Source organism: Astyanax mexicanus, chromosome 22 (genome assembly GCF_023375975.1).
Source record: "Astyanax mexicanus isolate ESR-SI-001 chromosome 22, AstMex3_surface, whole genome shotgun sequence".
Classification (NCBI taxonomy): domain Eukaryota; kingdom Metazoa; phylum Chordata; class Actinopteri; order Characiformes; family Acestrorhamphidae; genus Astyanax; species Astyanax mexicanus.
This window is the reverse complement of record NC_064429.1, coordinates 3,481,907-3,506,133: the sequence shown is the minus strand read 5'-3', so window position 1 is coordinate 3,506,133 and position 24,227 is coordinate 3,481,907. Positions and strand designations below refer to the sequence as shown.

Here is a 24,227-nt window from a genome sequence, read left to right as displayed (position 1 = left end):
TATCTTTGTCTGGTTAAAGTTTGTTTGTGTCACATTCTCAAGACAAACCAGTCGCTCGCAGATGTAAAACCAACAAACAGGTTTAATATTTGAAGGGCCTCATATATATACACAGACAATCAAGCACATGTGAAAGGAGTCACTTATATACAGAGGTGGAAAAAGTACTGAAAAATAAATAAGTAATTAAGTAAAAGTACCTTTACTTTGCTTAAATTGTACTCAAGTAAAATAAAAGTACCCATCTAAAAATCTACTCGAGTAAAAGTAAAAAAGTACTCAATTTAAAATGTACCTTGAGTAAAAGTTACATAGTTACTTTTAATTATTTCATGTAAAAAGTACAACAAATCATAAATTAAATCGTTTTAAATGAGCTATTATTCCACATAATAATTTGGACCTTTCAGGCAGTATTTGTTCAGACCAGCCCATAAAACATTTTCAAGAACAAGTGGTAATGGTTTCTATGATCCATTTTTTTTCTTTACTGTTAAAAAGATTAAAAGGTTATGGTCATATAGGTGACTATAAACAGTGTTTTTATAGATTTACAGTTCATTATTATTTTTTAACTTGCCATTGCTATGCTTTAACTGCTATTTACATGTTTTTTTAACATTCAAATAGATTGTTTAATGTTTCCTATAAAAACTTGAGGAATTATAATTAAAACATGAAATCTTACAAAAAACTGTTGGTCGCAGCCTGCACAGTGCAGTAAAAAAGCACATATCGATGGGTAGCATAACTCGACAGAACACCGGTTCCCCCGAGCCGTGCGCACAGAGCCCAGGCTACACAGCTGATTCTCAGATTTTTTTTATCCAGACAATTGTTTTTCCCTGATTTTTTTTTTTACTCAGTAACGGGGAGTTTTCCAATGTAGTGAAGTAAATTACTTGTGTCAAAATGTACTTGAGTAAAAGTAAAATTACCTATTTTAAAAACTACTTTAAAAATTACAAATTACACATAAAATATACTCAATTACAGTAATGTGAGTTAATGTAATTAGTTACTTTCCACCTCTGCATATATACTGTATTTTGTACTGTCTTTTTTTCTCCCTGACATGGACTGGGAATCACTGTTTAAACAGAATACTTTGCTCTTTGTTACATAATGTTATAATATATGACATAATTTTAGCACAATTAGCCAAAATCATACCCAGGAGCCAGTCAGCACTCGGCTAGAGGTGTTCACATTTCCTGTGTATTCTAAATTAAACACTGGTATGTGAATCTTGTTACAGACATAAAAACAACACATTCTTTATTTGCAGTGCACATCTACCTGAACTCCTCTGAAGATCTAAATTTAGAGCCTGGTAATGAAAATGACTGAACTGCACTAATAGATGCACTGCTGTAGGTTTTCTTAAATAAAATCCATGGAGTGAGCGCATAAATATGAACTGTAATGATTCCTTAGCTGACTGCTGATCTGGATCATTTATGGTCTCTAAATTTAGAAGGCTGTGTGTGTGATCTTTGTATTGCTTTAATGCTGGAACTATTCAGTCCCAAATGCAGTGATATGAAGTCACAGAACTGTAATGCCAAATGAGCCCATATCCCTCTGTTACCCCGAGCATTATCATCCCTGTATCAACAGCATCTCTATTCCTGCTCTCACACCCTTAAAAATCCATCGTCAATTCCTAATTCATATCTCTGTATTTACACATGAGCCGTAGCCGAGTGTATGACTAATTTTATTATGCTCAGATCAAACCAATACACAGCCCACCGAGACTGAGAAGTGTTGAAGTGTAAAGTGAAGCAGGGAACCTTTGAGCTCTGTCCAAATAGACTCTCCAGAACAGAACTGGAACAAAGTACACTGTGGGCTGAACGTTAGGAGTTTTGTTTTTTAAAAAGAGCTAACAGTGAGTATTATATTTATAAATAAACAGATCAATAAGCTGATCAAGTTATTTCTCTGTGGGTTCATTAACCAAGGGTTGTACCAACAATTTTGTCCACATGTGTAAATGGTGCCCCCCCTTCTGAGGTGGTCCACCCTGACATCATCTTTATGAAAGATGCTTTAATTTCTGGAGAGTTCCAGTAATGAAGCAGCCTCACTGACCTCAGTGTGAGCGATATCAAACTCTTACTAACCATGAGGAGAAGGTGGAGCTTCGAGTCACAGTGAGACAGAGACTCGTCTCACAGACGCTGCAGAAACACAGAACCACTGAAACAATAGCCCTGAAGTTACTGTTTCCCTCCCAGTTACCACGGCAACCACCAAACAGGATACACCTCAACCAGTTACAGGCACAGTAAACACTGTCCAGCTGAGATAAACACTGATACCTGCAGAGAGAGAGAGAGAGAGAGAGATACAGAAAGAGAGAGAGAGAGAGAGAAAGGAGACAGGGAGGAAGACAGAATGAAAGAAGTCGGAACAATGGAAGAGGCAGAGAAAGAGGGAGAGAAACAAGGGGACAGAGAGAAAGACAGACTGAGAAGGAGAGAGAAAGGCAGACATACAGAGAGACAGAGGAAGACAGAATAGAAGAGAGAGAGAAAGGGGAGAGAAACAAGAGGTGACTTTACTGAACAGAGACTTTGCACGCTGTTTTTATACATGTTATCTTAATGAAGACATAACAATACTAATATTCTCTATGAAAGATTACATGATCTTCTAGATCGTTTCACCTCCACAGTTCACCTGAACCGCCATTAATAACAGTCAGGACTGTATAAACTGCCAGCTGAAACACTGATGCTTTCATTGTTTAGGAGTGTTTGTGACGTTTTAAGCATTAGAACATTTATATCAGCTAACACAAACTACAGCTGAAGACATGCCTTACTTATTCCTGATTTGCAAATCAAGCGAGTCTAAAAAAAAGTCTTAAAAAAAAGAAGAAACATTGCAAACTTAGTAGAAATCTGGTGTGAAATGGACTTGGGTTGTAGTGAAACATACATAAGTATAAACTTTTATTGAATATACCACCTTCATTCTCCCCCAGCATTCTGAAATACAACACTTTGATCCAATGCTCCCAACAGGCTTACAATGCTAGAGCTGAATTCCATTAAAATGCATTTCCACTGAATTAATTTTTATCTTATCCTACCTATTCATTCTTGCTTGTCAGTCGACATGTTTCTTGCTTGTGACTAGATTTTAGGATTGCAACATCTAGAGAACTATCTGAAGGTACTGTGTGTATTAGCAGTGTTTTTAATAAAGTATCTATACACTTTTAAAGCTCTCAGTGCCTCGTTCAAAATAACAGGGCCCCCAGTATTCTACCAATGAAGACTGTGGAGCTACTCTGAGTTTGTTAATAGTGTAAAAATCTGGATTTTTTTGGATAGGTAACTCTATGCCCCTATCACTAAAAGTTTGTGCTGGCTAAAATGTTTCACTACAACAAAAGTCCATTTCACACCTGATTTCTCCTTTAAAGTTACACAGAGACTATCTTTGACTGAGTTTAATTCCAACGTCTGTCAAAAATGACAAAATGATAAAGAAACTTCCTCGCTCTTTTTTTTGTTACATTTTCTGTTTCTTGTTATTTGCATTAAATATAATATAATATAATAGAAATTAATACTATAATTAAATATTTTATATTAATTTATATATTATTGTGGTTGTTGTGAAAGGGCTGGGTTACACCTAGCCGGGGCGGGACCAATGGCTGTATGGGCTGGACCATAGACTGTGTGAGCTCTATGGAGGCAGTCCTCAGGGGCGGGGTTATTTAAATGAGTAGGCCGTGTCTCGGGTTTCAGGATTGGGCTTTTTTACAGTCTCTGACTGTAAGAAACCGTGAATCTCAAACACCTCAATCCTGCATTAATGAGCTGTAAAACCTGTTCCTGTCTCACCCGTCTCAAGATCTTCACCTAGTCCAAATCAGTGCAGAGGAACAGAACACAGGGTTCACTTCCTGCTGCTACTTTTAGTTAATGGATAAAGCAGACATGCAGCACCACACTTCCCTTTAACCCCACCACAAGGTCACCTCCACCTCCACCCTATAATAACTGATTTATTCAGCAGCCCTTCCACTGCCTAGCTATTATGATGTTGCCACTAAAGGAAATGCAGTATATGATGCATATTATGTATGGTATGATTTGTTTTTATTTTATTACTATAGTCATTAGTCATCCCACAGGGAGTTTAAACACTGTTAGCTACAGTTAGACCCATAATTATTTGGACAGGGACACAATCTTCATGATTTGGGTTCTACTGCTCAACTGTATGATAAACTATCCTCTTAAATCAATGCTAATTATTAAAATATTAAAAAAAATATTTGTTTGATTATTGTAAGAAGATCATGATATTATTTGCGTGTGTCAGGGAGCAGATATCAATATGTGAGTTGTGGGAGAAGTGGGGTGTGTGATAACAACACTGATGAGCAGCATATCACCATCAGAAAACATGCAATCTTTTAAATCTTGGTGATCCAGACCATGTGAGAAATGAGAGAACACTTTATTAAGTACAGGAAGTGAGCAGGTGTCCACACTACTGTACTATTTCAATATTACCTGGAACTAAAGTGGTCCACTTTAAGTGTATAAAAGTATACTTTTAAGCAGCTTTGGGTGTACAAGTAGTGCACTTTAAGTACACAGCTAGTTTACTAATATAAGCAAAATAAAACTTAGATTTAAACTAGTCATGTACTCTAAGTTTACTCTTTGTACACTTGAAGTTTACTTTTAAGTGAACTTTAGGTAAAGAAAATAGAAAATCCAGCAGCACTTGTTGACTAGGGCTGCAACTAATGATTAATTTGGTAGTTGACTAATCTGATGGTCATTTTTTTGATTAGTCGATTAGTCAACCATTATTTCTGCCATGTCCTCATCTCTGAAAACAACAGAAAAACAGCTAAACATGAGATTTAAAAGGCATTTAAAAGTCCACATGTTGTTTAATTGTGGAGAGTACTGATATTTACTGAATATATACAGGAGTTGGCCAATGAAACTGAAACACCTGTAATTTTAGTGTGGGAGGTTTCATGGCTAAATTGGAGCAGCCTGGTGGCCAATCTTCATTAATTACACATTGCACCAGTAAGAGCAGAGTGTGAAGGTTTAATTAGCAGGGTAAGAGCACAGTTTTACTTTTTTTTGCAATGCACACAACATTATGGGAGACATACAGGAGGACAAATTGTGCACCTCCACACAATGTGCACCTCAACTCTCCTGTTTCCACCAGAACTGTCCGTCACAACAATAAATTATTGTGTTCTAAAACCAGGTGTTTCAGTTTGATTGTCCAACCCCTGTATGTGTCTTTAATGTGTTTGGGCACTTCTGGAGACACAGACCAAGTTTTATTTGTCCCCAGCACTTTGTGTAATGCGATACTGTTACAAATGAATGATTAGCCGACAATGAAATTTGTAGTCGACAAATTTAAATAATCGACATTGTCGATTATATCGACTAATCGTTGCAGCCCTATTGTTGAGTGGAGAATTTCCGATGTATTAGAGACAAATAACCAATGCGTTAATAACATTCCAGCTTTTAAAACACATAATTACAAAACACCCAATGAAAACACTCCAAGTATTGAACGTCACATAATCAACCAATGAAAGGCTGACAGCTTAATTCCACAGAGAAACCACTTCTACCTAAAACTTCTGAAAGTCCTTCTGAAATTCACAAACACAGTTAGACATTAATTTTATGAAAATAATACTTTTTTTTTTTCAAGAACACACACAGAGAAAAAACAGCCAAACTTTCAATACAGATCCCCATTTCCCCAAATTCCCTAAAGAAACTCTTATCGTAAAATCCTCATTCATACCTTTAGGAAATAAACTTCTAAGATAAAAAATCTCAAAGGCTTCTTTTGTTTTTCTGTTTTGATTTATATTACCTCCTCTTTGTGTATTTTGTATTTGTTCTTTTCTTTTTTGGAAATTGATCAAATACAAAAACATAAATTGATAACTAACTGTGTTTGTGAATTTCACAAGGTGGAAGTGGTTCCTCTGTGGAATTGAGCTGTCAGCCTTTCATTGGTTGATTATGTGACTTTCAATAATGGAGTGTTTTCATTGGTTGTTTTGTATTCAGGTGTGTTTTAAAAGCTGGAATGTTATTAACTTTTGTCTTTTTAACTCTGATGAAGGCCTGAGTGCTGAAACTCGGTTACTTTTGTATCTCTAACACATCGGAAATTCTCCAGTTAACAGGTGCTGCTGATTTTTACTATTTTTGATTGGTGATTTCAAATCCTTCTACTTTAAGTGCACTTTAGTTCTACATTTAGTAAACTTTGAGTACACAAGTAGTTTACATCTAAGTTTAATTTTGTAGTTTAGGTATACTTTAAACTATAATAAAAGTGAACTTTTAAATGTACTGTGAGTTTAGTACTTATAAACTTCTATTCACTGTATACACAACACTGATGCTCTCAAACTCATTAAGAGACAAGAAATTTAAGTAATTAACTCTTGATGAGTTCAGCACAGCTGTTAACTGAAAGCCTGAATTCCAGGTGACCCTAACTTATAAAGCTGACTGTCTTTATCTAGTCAAGAGGTGCTACTTTAAGGTGTGTCCAAATTTTGACTGGTACTGTATATAGAACCATTATCATTATTAAGGTCCCATGATGAACCACCTCTCAAAATTAGGACCAGCCTAGACATGCCAGACACCATTCTAACCATTTTTTTCACTAGCATTCATTATTTAAAAAAACAAAATAAAGAAGAAACCCAAAAATGAGCCCGGAATGGAACTGAATCGGAAAAAAATGTTTATTTCCATAATATACACACAGTACATCATTTCCACAAAATGTACAAAGTGCAATATGCATCAAAAACTACAGCAAGTTCGCAGTACAAAAGACAAAATTACTGCATACTTAAATATAAAACAAACGAGAAAAAAAACAAAGAAAAACAAATGGTAACAGTGGTCACAGAGAGGAAGAGAGAGGCGATAAAGGAAAGAATTGCTTGTCGAGACTCGTTTTGTCACATTTACCACCTCTTTCTCCTCCTATTGAACAATATGGCTGCTTTTAATGGTCACAGATTTAGGCCCAGGCCCGCTGTAGCCTGGTTTAAGGGACGAGCTCTCTCTCTCGGTCACTGTCACCATCTGTCCCGAAGGTGCAAAAAAAGTGGCATCAGCTAAAGAAGGTTGGAGCGACAGCGCTTACTCACGAGACCAATTTCTATCCTGTGTAGAGTTCACTTTGTTTTTTCTTTTCTTTGACGTAGGACTTTGGTTGTGCACTTTTTTTTCGTACTCTTTAAAACTTTTTTCAGCATTTTTCTGCAGTGACAAAAAAAATTATTATGGAAAACTTGGCAACTCCATATCGTCTGTGTGAAGCAGATCAGAACACCCCTGTCTCCACCATTTTTCATTGGGGACATTGGGGAAAAGGTCAAACACTCAAGGTGGCTCTCCTTCCTGAAATAATCTGAGAGGAATGAACAAAAAAAACGACGCTGGAATTAAGAGCACAGCGATAAAAGAACTGGAGCAGCTGCAGAGCAAAACATCCGCCAAACATTTCTACAATACGAACCTCCTCTCTAACCAGCCAGCACCTCCCTCTCGGCCTGTATGGCAGCGTGATTGGAGGGAGGCTGGGTACGGAACTGCCTCTGGTGTCTCTGGGTAAGGCACTTTTACACTGATAACGTGATACGAAACATGGCTGACCTGAACCAGCTAATGATACCAGCTACTCTCTCGCGTGACCCGTTGGGGGCGACGTGGCGAAGGCCCGGCGGGAGGGCGTTGAGGGATATGAATCCCCCTGGCTGAACTGAAGCTCAGTGAATGAGATTGGCAGGCAGGTTGCAATGCAAACACAATGCAGCACAACCAGAACATCCAGCTACATATTGAAACTGCACCCACTTCTGGCACCACTCATCCCCAAGACATCCGTTTCTGACAAGATGAAGAGTTTCTCGTAAAATAGCGGGAAGGAGAGCAGCGGCATAAAGCGGTGGTCCTTAAACTGATCCTCAGGAACTCCCAGAAAAAACTGCCAAAACATTAATTTGGTTAAAAGTCTAATCTGTCTGAGGGATCCCTATGAATCGATTTGAGAACCACTGCAATCGCCAAAAGATGGTCTACAGCAGTGCTCCCAAACACTGTTAAAAAAGTTAAAAGTTCCCCAAGCAACTGTCAGGGGTTCTTCTATTTAGAAACTACGAAAGAACCACCTAATGGGGCTTCAAGAAACTTTTAAAAGAAGCTTTTTAAAAGGAAGTTTCCTTAAAGCACCTCCACAGTTTCAAACTGAAGAAGCCCTAAACGTCCCTCAAGAAACTCATACTTTTAACAGTGATGGTTTCAACCACAGTTTGCTCCAGTAAGTTTACTTGTGTTGGAGCAAATATCTGGACTATCTAATGATTTCTGAGGACTGGTTTGAGATCCAGTGCCTTAAAAACTGGGTCTATGTAAAGTAAGCTGGAGCTTATATACCTCTTCACAATGGAATTGTGACCCGTTTATTATGGAATGGAAGCTCATGTCATTATCAGACAGATTTATATTTCTGTGTCTAGTTGACACAGATTGTACGATTGATAGTGTGCCTGTGCCGCTCTGCAGTTTCCAAAGGCAGGAATACGATTTCCAGTGGACCAATCACAGTTGATGTGATCTGCACATCCCTACAACATGTTGTTACATTTTTATGGAGATGTGCACACACTATGGCATACTGTACTCGGCTACGTGTAGGATATGTGTTAGTAAGTTACAATGCAGATTCAATGCAGAAGCATAAATTGGCCTTTAGTTAGTTTTTTTTTTTTTTAAATGCAAAAAATTTAACAAATAAAAGAACTGTAAACAACAAGTAAACTCAGGGCCTCTCATTTTGGATTCTGGATAAACCGAATGCTCAGAGCTCGTCCTTGTTGACGTCAAGAGTCAGTGCACATTTTTTTGGAGCAACAAACAAACAAATAAAAATATCACACAATGCAATTGCACATCCTGGGCAAGAAGCAGGAATCTTGTAACATATGACCAAGTAGAGGTTTAATAGATGTTATTTTAAAACTAGGGATGCACCATTTTCACGTATTTACATTTATACTTTACGGCACTTATCTGACGCTCTTATTCCTATTGGAGAAGTGGGCCAATGTAGTGTTAGGAGTCTTGCTCAAGGACTCTTATTGGTGTAGAGCGGCATTCAGTCACCCAGACCAAGAATTAAACCGTAGTCTCCCATGCGATAGTTAGTGGTAGTTAGCTCATTGGCATGTAGTGGTGTTATCCACTGCACCACACCAATCACCACGTATCTGCCAATAGTGAGTACTGATATACGTATCTCTCTCTGACTCTGACTGAACTATTCGATTGGTGTTCATAAATCCATATGTTTATACGAGTTTATTCCAATTTTAATATGTTTTTATATTTTAAAGTACCAAATTTGCTTCCAGATTCAGTCTAGTGTCCCACCTAGTGGGAATATGTGTCAGTTACAGCTTAAGGGCTGTTTTCAACCACCAATAACAACACAATACAGTATTGATATTAGTGCAACATGTTTCTCAGAACACCTCCTGAAATGGTTTGAGTGATCAGATTTGTAACAGATATAAATGTGTCTCAGGCCACCTTCTGAAGTAATTTGAGGGATTGGATTTTTATCTGTTATAAATGTGTCTCAGACCAAGTTGGAGTTGTATAAATGAATAATTTCTTCTGAATAACTTCTTCTGAAGTAACTTCTTCTTCACTGTACTCTTTATTGGCGATTCGGATATCGATACAGTACCAATAGCAGTATAACATTAGTAAAAAAACAACAGCTGAGCTTGCTTGGAAATTTCTGTTGAAAAACTGGAATCCTGTAAGGATGCACAATGATTTCACAATCATATCAGTATTGAAAGACGTTTAGTTTTAACAGATGGTTAAATCCTTTGCTTAATAAACTATAGAAGAGCTAAACGCAACAATTGCAATATAAAGGTGCATCCCTAGATATCCAAAGAAATATGAACAATCGCTGCTTCCTATCATCAGTTCTGGGTCTCACCCCCAGCTGTTGGGTAGTGCTTCATGAGACCAGAGAGTGTGCAATTTGTACAAAAAATAAAGAGGAGTGAAAATAAGTCAGGAGGTGACCCAACCAAAAGAAACCATCATTTGGGGACATAGACTCATTAAAGTATGGGGAATCCTCGCTTTCTTAATATTAACAGCATGTTTCCTTTGCCACATTAAAGATTTTCAGGTTCAGGGACTAAAGACATGTGCAATTTCTGATGATGTATCTTAAAAGTCAGAGGAAACTAAGGGCGTTTTCAGACCAGCAGTTTCTGGTCCGGTTAAAACGGACTCTGGTTGGTTTGTACTCCTAGTTCGGTTTGATTGAGCAGCTATGAAATCAGTAATCACATTCGCGTGCGGATCAAAACAACCGGACTGAGACCAGCTAGAGGAGGTGATCTCGGTTCGGTCCCAAACAAACTCTGGAGCGGTTCACTTATAGTAAGAACGTGATCTGGTCTCGATTCGACCCAGCTATCAAATATACTTCTTTTATTTGAGCTAAAGATAACACTAATTACCACAGATATAAACAAAAACTGTCTCTGCTGCTCCATGCTGTTTACAAATGCCATCTGTCCAGCATTCACTGCTCGCAGCCATGCAAATCCATTTACTATGTGTACATCTGCACTGAACATTTTCAGCATTTCAGCCTTAAAGCAGCTTCACGCTGCAGATTCCTTTCTTGCTCCCGCCCCGGACCGCTCTGACCAATCAGAGGAAAAAATGTGCTCACATGGTTTATTGGTGCGCAATTTGGTGTGTTTAGGTTTTTGTCTGTGTGAAACCAAACCAAACAGAGGGAGAAATGCTCCAAATAAACAAACTCATCAACGTTTATCACCTATTAATGGTGTTTTAGTTTTAGTTACAGTGAACTGTATTGGTTGTTAAACACATCTTGGAGAGACAGATGTCTGTACAATAATATCATGTTTCATAAATGTGTCTCAGACCACATTCTGAAGTGGTTTAAGTGATCAGATCTGTATCAGGTTTATCTCTTAGTGTGATATTTGTAAATATTTATGAAATATTGTTTACCTCAAAAACAGACCTGCTTAGTCTTGAATTTGTCGAATTGGCAAAGAAAACAGGCTTATATTTAAAAAACAAGGTCGGCATTTGAGCAATACAGTTTTCAATATGCATACGTATCTTCACAGTCATGTAAAAACCTTGGATCTCCAAAACTGCAACATTGCAGTACAAGAAAACATTAACATACAGTGGAAGTCAATGTACATGGAGAGCATTTTGGAGCATTTCTTTTGGTCCATTAATGTACAGTTGTAACTCAATCTAAAATACAAATGCTAGATTCAATTTGGGTTAAAAAAGTAAAAAACCCAAACAAACCAAAAAGAAAGCAAAAATGGAGATGCATGGTTTTTGCAGGACAATGACGATATGTTTCATTTTTGTACAGTGCATTGTCATGCGTGTGCATTGTAGTGAAGGATGCGTGTGTTCTATGAGCCTGCTCATGACCTCATCGCTAAACAGTAGTGCTTATACACACACACACACACACTCTCACTCTCACACACTTCACATTTCAGAAGCGCATGTTGAACACAGTAACAGCATCATTAAGTGTACAAAATAAGATTAAAAAAACATTGCGAATAGAAGTCAAATAGTGTTGCATAATAAAAAATAAGCTCAAGTACTAAAGGACGCAGCTGACCGAATGATATGGAAATAAAGGGACTGAACCCGCCAACCTGATGCTGAATCACCAGCACGGCAGCAGAAATGATGATAGTGGGCGTGGCTTTGAGGGAACGTTTGTTTGACAGTATGTGGGGTGGGTGGGGCTTCAGATCTTGTGATCTTTTAAACTGTAATGATAGGAGCCTTTGGATACACACACACACACACACACACAACCAATTCCATCCAACTGCTGATGCCATTCTGGCAACCATCAACAGCATTCAAACTATGAAACTAAACTCAATACACCGAATTGTGTAATTGGATATAGGCCTGTCACAATAATTGCATTATTCACTTATTAACAATATAAGAATATAGAAATACAACCAATTTTTTGCTGACCTCGATATTGACCATTGTGATAACTTATAGACTTGATAAAACACAGTGGATCAACACCAGCAGATGACATGTCTCTCTAAGTTTCCACCAATCAGTGATGGTTTGGATAAAGAGACATGTCATCTGCTGGTGTTGATCCACTGTGTTTTATTATCAAGTCTAAAGTCAGTGCAGTTTTGTTTTCCCACAAAATCTTACAGCACTTCATGCTTCCCTCTGCTACTGACAACTTTTATAGAGATGCAGATTTCATTTTCCAGCAGGACTTGGCACACTGCCCACACTGCCAAAAGTACCAATTGGTCTTATATAATATTAAATTTCTGAGACACTGATTTTTGGGTTTTCCATCAACAATAAAATAAACGCTTAATAAACACTTAAAATATATCACTCTGTGTTTAATACATCTATATAATATATGAGTTTTTTGTACTGAATTACTGAAATAAAGTAACTTTTCAATGATATTTAATTTTTTGAATGCACTAGTATACACATAATAATGGATTATTGTGACAGGCCTATTTGGAGTAACTTAAAGGGCCCATATCCTACATTCTTCCATAAAAATGACCTCTGGTCTGATTGGGTGGGGCTAAAATATCGGTAAGCCGAATAGGCAGATATATATGCAAATATACATTCACAGTTTAATATCCATATGTGGATATTATCCAGTATGCATAGGAGTAGGGGTGGACAGCAATTGGCAACGAGGGGCGGAGTCCAGTATGGTCTGTTGATTTTTTTCTGATCTTAACCTGCGTTCACTCTGGCAGGGGACAAGACACACACATCTAATTGGGGTTGTCTCTTGTGGCTGTGTTCGAGTGTGGGCGTGTATCAGAATGACCAGTTAGCATCCTATATACGATTGGTCTGTCAAAGATTTTGAATTGATGTTGCTTCACTAATTCATAATTTATTCTTATAATGTTGAGATAATCTCAAATTAATTGCAACTTATCTCCCTAAATCACGTCTGCAAGGATGGGACAGTTTAATCATGAGAACAGCCATGCTCAGTGTAGGTTGGGGTGGTTTAATCAGCCTTGGCAAGTTTGGTTATGCGATGCTAAGAGCGATGCTAAGAGTTTGGAGCAGACGACGGTAGAATGAAGGCGTGGCTGAATATAAAGCATTTGTTTGGTCTGAAATGATGATGCTCTACTGCAACATCCACTTTTAGAAAAGGAATTATTGAGGGGTACCGAGTGGTTGAGCAGTCTGAAGCACTGCCACTATGAACAGAGGATCGCTGGTTCGAATCCCAGTCATGCAGCTTGCCATCAGGTGCGGAAACCCTGAGAGAGCACAATTGGTCCCACAATTGGTGGGTAGATGGTGCTCTTTCCCCTCATCACTCCAAAGGGTGATGTCGATCAGCACAAGGCATCTGTGAGCTGATGTATCAGAACCGAGTTGCTGCATTTTCCTCCGAGCTACTTGTTAATGCTGCATTAGAAGTCTACTGACTTAACATGTATCAAAGGAGGCATGTGCTAGTCTTCACCCTCCTTGTGTTGCAACATCCTAGATGATATATAACTGAATATCAGCTGAATAGGTGGGGCAACTGGCCTAGCTAAACTGGGAGAAAAATAGGAGATATGGGGATATTTTGGCAAAAAAAATCTGCAGATACCAATACATACTCACTTGATTTTTCCATCTATAACAGCATCCTTTGGATTTATATATAAGGATGTTTTATTTTGGCGGAAGTAACACAACTGGTGAAATCTGTAATTGAACTGTACAGGTAACTGTTCTCTTATTGGTCTATGGCCTGCTAGTGTGAATACAGAGTAACAGAGCTACTAAACCTGGTAATAAAAAAATGTGCCTTGAATTAGGTGTGTTGAAAAGACATCCAGCCCCACAGCACTAAAATGACACATAACTGTTTCCATGATATGAGCCCTTTAAATATTTTCTGGGAATTAAAAAAAAAAATCTGAATTTCAGCTTTGATCAATATTGAAGCTTCTTTAAATCTCGACAGTCAAGCAGCTTCTGGTCCCCAGAAAATAAAATGAAATGGTTTCCACCCCTCCTCCACCTTTTTTTAAATAGGCCAATGCAGATGATAAATAGCAGATGAGACGACAGAACCTGTCACGCATCGAATTCGAGAACCAGCCTTGAACGTGACGGGTGACTGGAGTATGGCTTTCACTGGCTTTAATAACCTCCCTCTCTGAAGGGACTGCAGATCTGATCCTCAGGTAAGAAGCTTCATTAGAGAGAAGACTTTAAGAAAACTCAAGTTTCAAAGCTCTATTCTCAAAGTGTAGTGTTGAAGTGACCTAATTTCTTGCAAAATATGTGAAGTAATATGCGCTGAAGATATCTGTGCTTTGATATTTGTTTGTTTGTTTTTTCACATTACAGCAAAGAAGAGCACCATAAGGAACCGAAACGAAGTGTTTGAATATTTTAAACATTTGAAAGGTTTTGAACTTTTCAAACAACGGATCTCAAAAGGTTGTAAATGTTCAAATGTAGATGCAGCCTAGTGTTTTTTGTTAGATCGAATATTTTGGAAAATTCAAAATCAAGTCACTAACATGTCTGGAGTGTTAAGATTTTGGCTAATTAAAATGTACTATGGGTCGCAGACCACGAGAATGTACAGCTAAACATCTCCAGCAACTTTTTCAGATATACCAAGCAGGAGAACAGCACAGAGATTTGAGCAGAATTGTCTACTTTCCCACCTCCCCCAACATTGTAGAAGCCTGTCAGCACAGAAAGAGTCACCAGCGATGATCCGGACGTCCCTTTCCCCTGGCTGTCCGGAAGGACTGTGTTTTAAAGGTTGTTCGTAGTCAGCAGGAAGATGTGATTCACACTGAAACGGGACAGAGATGGAGCATGAATGGAAAAAGCAGGTAACAATCTCTCCGGCCTCGGGAAATATGGCTGCTTGGTTCCGCCTCACAGCAGACCAGTAGGAAGAGTAAAAGGGTTGAACCTAAGCAATGGTGTCTTCAAGGATTTGGCCAAGGAGCGGCAAGTGCTCTACAGGTTTTTTTGTTTGTTTTTTTTTGTCACACACATTCAGCCTTAGCTCCATGCAACAAAAGCCTTTAAACCAGCGGTTCCCAACGCTGATCTGGGAGTACCCTGCACACCTTCACCCAAACTTCACCAGCTCGTGAAGCTCTTGTTAATTAATTGATTGATTAGTTGAATGAACCCTTGCGTGTCATGGAGTCCTCCAGCACCAGGTTTGGGATCCACTGCTTTTGCGTTCTTAAAATATTTGGCTATCTCTCTCTTTTTCTTTAAATAGCATATTTTTAGCTTCATAGTGTTTAAAAGGTCTGTCTTTCTTTGTTTTTTAAGTTCATGTACAGTACCGTCCTCCCTCAGCTCCCTCTGAGGGCGTCGCCATTTAAGAGGAAGAGGTTTCAGGAAGGAAATCCTTGTGCAGAGAAACTCTACCAAACAGGGCAACATCTCACAGAAATCCCTGACCCTAGAGGTCAGCTTCTGGGCTCAGCTGGCCCTGCTCCCCCAGGACTAAACAGCCAGTCTGGGCTCATGGCGTGCCCGGGCTCTGGTGACAGCGACAGGAGCAGGAGGGTCCCGGCATCGGAGGAGCATGCTGAGGAGCACAAATCCTCTGAAGAGAAGGTGAGGCTGCCCAGCTTGGCGAGTGAGTTGGATCGTTTGAGGCGCGAGGGTACTGTGAGGCCGGCCAGACGCATGCGAGCTTCGATCTCCTGCGCCCGCTGCCGTACCAGACCAGGCTTCCCCCGCACGCTGCGGATACTGTCACTGCTGGAGCTGCGTGTGAGCGTGGAGCCATGCGGCGAAGATATCGGCGTCAAGCCCCCGGATCCAAGAGCAGCTAACAAGGACTCATTTGTGAGCGGTAAAGCGTCTAAAGACGTATCGGCTTGTGCTCCGAAAGCTCCAGAGGAAGGGTCTGACCCAGAATGCTCTGGGGTCTTCAATGCATGGTCTCTTGAGCGCTCCTGGAACAGACCGGAAAGCTTCTCCAGGCGTTCGGCTCGCCGTCGAACCAGGCCAGACCTCTGAAGGTGCACCAGAGCCTCCTGCTGAGGTCTCTCTGATCCAAGACTTAAAGCTCCATCCCTGGGGATGCCGGTCAAACCCTCCCCTGCCTTGTCTCTTCCCCTTAAACATCCATTCCCCTCAACCGCCTTCCCCAACACACTGTCCTCTCCCACCTGGGACTGTTCTGTGCTGTTCTGTGATTGGCTCTCTGGCTTGTCTGGAACGGCCGGATCAAGGCACAGGTTGGGAGCTGCCTTGCCACACTTGGCACAATCACAGCAAGGGCCACAAGCCCGCAGCAGACTGGGCGTTATGGGCAAGAATGGCATGTTGGCACAGGGTGGCACCTCAACTGAGATACTGGGCACATTACGGGGAGGTACAGGGGCAAGGCCTCGTCCACAAGAATCAGAGTGAGTGATGCGACTGGGTTTGGACGTGGATGGACAGCTGGGTGCTGGTCTGAGTTTGCACGGCTGCTTCTTAAGGATGCTCTCCTAAACAGGAACAGAAAATCAGAAAAATATCTTCAGCATATGTTCAGTTGGATATAAAATAACCTTCGAACTTGGATAGCTACATTCCAGCAGAAATTAAACACAGGGTGCAGTACTCACAGCGAGGCTATTCCGTGTTCTGAGGTGATTGTTGTTGTTGGAGTTTTCGTTACAGAGGTGATTTATGCTTCCCAGATCGATCCCGCTCTCCTCACACTCCTCCTCCTCTTTAGCTCCTCCCCCGGCTCTCCTCCCACCCTCAGCCAATGCCTCCATCTCCTCCTGCTCTTTCTGCGCCTCCTCCTCGTCCTCTTCCTCCACAGTACTGAACTCCAGACGCAAACGAAGCTCCTCCAGAGGCTCTGACCCTCGTGAGCAGGTCTGCGCCGCTGTTCCCTCTCCGGGAGCGAAGCGAGGCAGCGGAAGACCATCCCGACCCTCGAAGCTCTCGTCGTCCAGGAGGGCGTCCCGCTCCACGTCCTCGATCTCGATGAAGACGCGGTCCACATCCAGAAGCGGCGGAGCGCGGACCGGGGTGGAGGGGTCGCTGTCCAGCGCTGAATCAGACAGTCGGCGGAAGTAGTAGTTGTAGTTCTGGGGGTTGGCAGGATCCAGTTCCAGCGCGAGGGGGGAAGAGTGGGCGGCGGCTTCACAGCACGGGGTGGTGCCGGGGGTCACGCCCTCTGGGTCACTGCAGCAGGAAGCAGCAGCCTGCTGGCAGTCTGGGTGATCGCACTCAGCGTCCGGACGCCACAGACGGTTGTGCCGCTGCTTGCTAAAGAGAACAAACGTTTAAAATGTTAAGTTACAAAGTAGAAAGGCTGTTTTTTAAACATTTGGTTTATATGAAGTGTTCAAAAACAATACTTTAATGAAATTCAATTTTACACAATTTTTGTGGCAAAGTTTAGAAGCCAAAATCGCTAGTTGAAACTTCTACTGAGCTATAAATTTAGTTCACACAGACGTGTAGTTCTAACTGAGGTAAACAACATTTAGCACAACTAACAAAACAAAACCTGGACATTTTGGATAAGGGATATGAGATGCTCAAATATATTTTTCTTCATTTAAATTACTGTTTCCATACTGAGTCCAAACTAAACTGTTTCTTACACTTTCTTACCTTCTGCCAACAGATCTTCTACAACATCTTAATCAATTATTGAGCAGTGGGGCATTTCACATTGTCAACTCATCATACACTACATGTACAAAAGTGGCAGGACAACTTCTCATTCATCTGTTTCTTCTTACATTAAAAGGGTTCTCCTTTTGTTTTAGTAACTGTCTCTACTGGGCAGAGGAGTGTTAGCGCACCTGAATATAAGCCGCACCCACTAGAAAAGAAAATTGTACATATACAGACAGCACCTGACAATAAGCCACAGTTGTCCATGTGGTTGACTTTTGACTGACAACTTTTATGAAGATGCGGATTTCATTTTCCAGCAGGACTTGACACACTGCCCACACTGACAAAACTGATTTTTGGGTTTACATTGGCTGTAAGCTATAATCATAATAATCATCAATAAAAGAAATGAACACTTAATATAGGTCACTCTGTGTTTAATACATCTATATAATATATATGAGTTTCACACTGTGATGCACTAGTAAGCCGCAGTGTTTAAAGCATTTGAAAAAAGTAGAGGCTCACAGCCCAGAAATTACAGTAATTAGATAAGGATGTTGGATGAGCTCAACCCCTCCTCATCCCCTAACAACTAATTCCAAAAAAATATATAAAATGGATTGAGCACAATCATGTGAATGAACACAGTTCCACTGCTACACAGCTGAACACTGGGGGAGCCTACACCTGACATTAGAGAAATGGGCAAGTGTTCACCTGGCGTCCAGAATGCCCTCGTATTCCCCCAGCTGTCTCATGAAGCTGTCATTGGGCCGCGTGATGCTGCGTTTCTGTTTGACGAAGGTGTAGGCCTTCTCCAGAGACCAGCCGTACTCCTTCATAGCGTAGGCAATGACTGTAGACGCAGAGCGGCTCACGCCCATCTTACAGTGGACCAGGCACTTAGACTGGTTCTTCCTATAAAGCAGAAGAGGAAAAACAGGTTTTAATTAATTTGGTAGAATTATAAAAACAAAGTATATTTATAAAGAATATGTCCCAGTGTGTGTTTTGTGTGTCTCTTACTTGGCTTTGACAATGAAGTTGTACGTCTCGTTCCAGTGGGCCAGGAGATCCGTGGTTTCATCGTCGTACACGCGGACATTATGGTAGCAAAACGTCCCGGGGAAAAAGTTATCGATCTCTCTTGTGACGTTCAGGATGTAGCCCACCCTTAAAAACAGACCAAAACAGAGTGTGATCACCTTTACAGAAGACTTAAAAAGCCATCAGATCACATTATATTCATTCAGTGTTTCTGTAATAAAAAGTGCTTATTATTCGTTTTATTCCCAAAATTTAAATGCCAAAAAAGATTTGCAAATAACTGTAAACCAGCTGTTCTGCCGTGATGAACTTCGGTGATAATTAAAACCTTTTTTTAGAACTATAGTTTTATGCAAATATAAGGATTTTGCATCCTCCACATACATTTTCAACAACAAAAAACACTCATAAATAATTAAATATTTATTTAAAAACATAAATAATTGACCATAAAAAATAAAATAATGAAATATATGAATAAATAATTTAAACTAATAATGACACACCTTACTGTAGAAATAGATCCAGATCCACAACAGGGCCCAATTACTAAGCGAATACCCACTTCTGAAGTTTTAACCTATATGTTATTTAATACACTCCTGATAAACCCACCATAGGATCTTGTGGAGTATTCTTAAATTAAAAACCTTTTATTAAGATTTAAATAAGAGAAGTGTCTAATAATATTACTCATGTATATTTACTATTCTAATTTTCTCCCATTTTTTCTTTCCAATTTAGCTAGGCCGACTGTCCCACCCATTCAGATGCTACTCAGCTGTATATCTCCAATCACTAGTGATGCCCCAACACCAGGAGGGTGAAGACTAGCACATGCCTCCTTTGATACATGTGAGGTCAGCCATCGCCTCATTCTAAACAGCATTACTGATTAGCATCACAGCGACTCGGTTCTGATACATCAGCTCACAGATGCAGCCTTGTGCTGTTAAACATCACCCTTTGGAGTGATGTCGGTAAAGAATGTCATCTACCCACCTACAGAGAGAGCAAGACCAATTGTGCTCTCTCAGGGCTCTGGCAGCTGATAACAAGCTGCATGCCTGGGATTCGAATAAGCAAATCTCCTGATCATAGAGGCAGCCAATAGCCCACCCCATATAGATTCACTTTAAACAGAGTTAGTGTAAAATGTAGTGCTAAATCTATGTTTGGACGCAGAAAGAATTGGAATTGGTCTTTGCAGCAGTGTAACTCCAGCATATGATAGAAAAGCACACAGACTGATGTTCCTGTACTGCATTTTTGCTTCATAGACGTAACTGAACCTCACCCGCTCTCCTGCAGCTCCTCTAGATTGGACGCATTCCATTCAGATCCCTAAAAAATAAAAACACATCATCATTATTCACATCATCAACACTACAGGATAAACCTGTCTCTCTCTCACTGTCTCCACTCACCAGGTACAGGTGGTCGAATATGAGCGTGGCTTTGTCCATCTGCCCCAAGATCAGCAGCATCTCGTTGTCGATAAACTCTTTGTACTCCTTCAGGTTGCAGTTCATGTGCTGCTCCAGCTCGTTACGAATCTGAAGAAGAGAAAAAGAACATTATAACACTGTATAAGTTGTATTATTACAACCTATCCTAAACTCTCTAGGACATTTAAGTAGTGACTGATTGGTGTTAAATGGCCCAAAGTGTGTCAAGAAAACACATTAACACCTTAACATGACCTCCACCAGCCTGGATAACGGAAACAAACCAGGTTGGGCTCATGGATTCATGCAGCTGTAGCTAAAACTCTATATTGTAGGTTAATATTAAAGACATCAAAACTATTAAAATATTTTCTGCACCATGAGGCACATTTGAAATCTTTTATTCTTTCCAAAAATCATCCGTGCATCTTATAATCTGGTGCACCTTATGTATGAATTCTACCAGTCAGGTTGTAAGATTGGTTGTTATACAGGAGTTTCAGTTTCTCCAGCACCAGGGCTGGAGCAGTATTAGCATTAGCCGCTAACTTCATTAAGCGCTAGATTTTTTACTGTTCAGAGGTGAGTATATCAGACTGTAATTTGCGAGTACATTGTGTTAAAACAAGCTACGTGAGATGAACCGTTAGCTAATATCACCCTGGCGTAATGGAACACTCAGGGTACCTCAGTGTAGCACTATTAAATTTACAATGTAAAAAAAAAATCATAGAAAGAAGAAAAACACATTAATGAGAAGTGGTGTGTCCAAACTTTTGACCGGTACAGTATATAATGTGTGGTGTCAATTAATTAAAACAATTCATCGGATTAATTACTATAGTATTCTGTTTAATCCCACTTCTTTAGGGGTTTAGAACTATTTAATTAGGGCTATTTGAAGTAAGCTTAAATTTCCAGTATTTTGTCCAAGGTTGAGTGAGCAGCACTAGTCAGCCACGGTTAGCACTAGACTGTTCCAGTAACCAAAGGGGCAATCAGCTAGCGGTTTTCGAATGTAGTTTGTTTAAATGCGCAGACTACAGTCCAACAGTGAACAGTGAAAGAGCTAGCGCTGTGGTTAGTGGCTAGTGCTAATGCTGCTGCACTCAGCCTTAGTGCTGGTGAAATTAAAACTCCAGTATAAAGCTAAACTTCGGCAGAGTGGCTTCACTGCTCCTTTATACCTGACTAGTTAAATTCATACATAAGGTGCACCAGATTATAAGACTCACTGGTATTTTTGGGGGAAATTAAGGTACATGGTTTCAGGTACCAGGAACAATAAGGAGTCCAGTTGAGCTGTGTATGTATCATGCAGGGTAAAAAGTGCCATAACTCATTTTAACACTTTGTTTATAGCTGTGTAGACGTGGGTGTTTTCACCCACCTCTTTGGAGGTCACGTTCTCCAGGTCCTGGAACATCATGATGCTTCTGAGTTTGGCTTTGATGAGGCATTCCGTTCTTTCCCTCTCTGTAGGCCTGAAGAAAAACACACAGCACATGGGAGCAGTTTAAACACAGGGATTCCTCTAAACCAGCAGAGTGATTTACTTCATCAGGATCAGGCTGCCCTACAGAACTGTAGATCTGTACTGAAATATTCATTTTTTCAGATTAGAGAGGTCTACATTGTAAATAAATAGTGAAGTGATCCAGGCTATGAAGGAACACATAAGGAATCATGTTGTAACTTAAAAGTGTTAAACAAACCAAAATACTCTGAGAAGAAGCATTTAGATGCTCTTATCTAGGGTTTGCTGATAACTTGTGATTTCTGAGGTTGGTCACTCTGATGAACTTATCCTGTACAACAGAGGAAACTCTCGTTCTTCCTTTTGTGGGGCGGTCCTGATGAGAGCCAGTTTCATCATAATGTTTTTGATGGTCTTTGAGACTGCATTTGAGGATACTTTCAGTATTTTAAGTTCTTAAAATGTTTCAGATTAGTATTTTATTACTTATTTAGTTGAGTACTTCTTGCTGTAATGTGGATTAGAACATTACTCAAATATTCACTATTCACTGTATACCTGTAACTCTACCTCTTCACTACTTTACACCTGATGCTCTCAAACACATTAAGAGGCAAGAAATTCAAGTAATTAACTCTTGATAAGTTTTTAGTTTACTAAATGAATCCATATGTTTTTCATCAAAGTTTGACGGCTTTAGTATTAAACTACTGTGCACAACATTTTAAAATAATAAAAACCCACAAAAATTGAAAGTGCACGCAAATGTTTGATTGGTACTGTATATGCTTTTGTTAGAAAATTTAAGTAGTGTGTCTGATTTCTTGGTCTCAGAATGTAAGGGTTGTGTAAGGGTATGTTTCTTTTTATTTCATGAACATATGAAGCAGGAAGATTTTTCTGTTGCCTCACTCAGCCTGAGGCTGCTTCCTGAAGTATGAAAACTGCGTAAAAGTGAACAGTAGTATATAAGGGCTCTGAAAGAATATTGTGGTTTGAAAGGGTTTAAATTACTGTATTTTTTTAATCTAGTTAGGACTCACATAGAAGAAACAAATTAACTATTAGCAACAGAAACAAAATATTGACAAATGAATTATAATTTGCCCTTTACTGTCATAAAATGTGAAAGTCTCTGTGGTCTGTTGGCCACACCCCATATTATACACAATTTAGCCCTAATTGGAAAGCCCAGGAAGCAGTACAAATAGATTCAAATAGGTTGTATAAATGGTGCTTGACTCATCTCAAATTGTCTCAGATTAATGTCCACCACAGTAGGGTTGCACGATGCTGGAACAAATTGACATTGCAATGTTTTTTCAATGATTTATATTGCGATTTAAACAATTTAAACAAAAGACCCGTGACGTCACCAGCCCCGCCCTCACCCGTGCACCCGTTTCGAGAGATCCAGACCAATCGAGAGCTGAGTCAGCGCTTTACAGTCAGCCAAGTGCTCAAAGTCATTTAATCAGGTACTTAAAAGGCCTTTTAAAAGGTAAATAGGAGCCTTTTTACTGGGATTTAAAGTGTGATTTCGGCTGTAACTAAAAATATCTGCACAAAACTGTACCAAACGGATGTGCACAGATTTCGAAAGGCTGTCAGCCACTGCGTTCACAAGCCCATGCCCAGCCATGTGGAAACCATGCGGTTAGCTAGTGTTTACACCCGCTTCCCCTCTCACTTCTCAGGCAGCAACAGCCTGTCACTCACACAGACACAGAGACAGCCTGTTCATTCAGAAAATTACAGCGCTGTGTATCTACTTCTTGTGTCAAGAATAAAAACATTGCAACATGATGTGTTTGATTGAATTGCCTCAGGTGACATTGCAGGTCCTGCGATGTAACTATTGCACAATGACGATGCTTAAACGATATATCGTGCAGCCCTACCCCACATTGAACAGAAATAAAGTGTCAGGTCTCTGGAGGATATGGCAATCAGTCTTTTTCACTCCTACTTCATATGTTTTGAGTACATGTGAGAAAAGACAACAGAGAAGAAGAGAAGAAGAAAAGAAAGAAGGGAACAGGACAGAGAAAAATAGACTAGGAAAGCAGAGAAGAGCAGAGAAGAGGGACTGACTTGTCGTTGAACAATGCAGGCGAGTCTGGCCGCAGCGTCTCCAGGTCCTGCATGGCGTTCCACTCATTAATGCAGCTCTGCTCAGAGGAGATGCAGCTCTCATAGTAGCCTGTCCAGGTCAGGGCCATTCCCCCGGGGAAATAGTTATGCCTGCGTGAAACCTCACACGCCTTGTGTAGCACCTGCAGCGCCGACCTGAGGAGGAACAGAAATGTAAAAGTAATCAGAGAAAGAATAAAGATAATATTAGGCTGATAAACATGTAAAAAATGTGGGGTTTTGTTTGTAATATATTTATATGAAACAGCAATTACACGCCTTAACCAACAGATGGCAGCA

At 40.0% G+C, this 24,227-nt stretch overlaps 1 protein-coding gene across 2 annotated transcripts in view; it reads right to left on the bottom strand.

The window, feature by feature from the left end:
- Nucleotides 1-12,625: 12,625 nt before the first annotated feature.
- The window catches only part of ssh1a (slingshot protein phosphatase 1a), a 94,302-nt gene continuing 82,700 nt past the window's right edge, over nucleotides 12,626-24,227 (bottom strand). For both annotated transcript variants that reach the window (XM_022666896.2, XM_022666897.2), the window contains 8 exons: nucleotides 23,889-24,083; nucleotides 21,708-21,801; nucleotides 20,297-20,425; nucleotides 20,167-20,213; nucleotides 18,849-18,995; nucleotides 18,540-18,740; nucleotides 16,805-17,459; nucleotides 12,626-16,684 (listed from right to left, as the gene is read on the bottom strand). In XM_022666896.2, coding sequence (XP_022522617.2) covers nucleotides 15,650-16,684; nucleotides 16,805-17,459; nucleotides 18,540-18,740; nucleotides 18,849-18,995; nucleotides 20,167-20,213; nucleotides 20,297-20,425; nucleotides 21,708-21,801; nucleotides 23,889-24,083 — 2,503 coding nt within the window. In that variant the 3' untranslated portion in view covers nucleotides 12,626-15,649. The remainder of the gene's footprint in view (nucleotides 16,685-16,804; nucleotides 17,460-18,539; nucleotides 18,741-18,848; nucleotides 18,996-20,166; nucleotides 20,214-20,296; nucleotides 20,426-21,707; nucleotides 21,802-23,888; nucleotides 24,084-24,227) is intronic.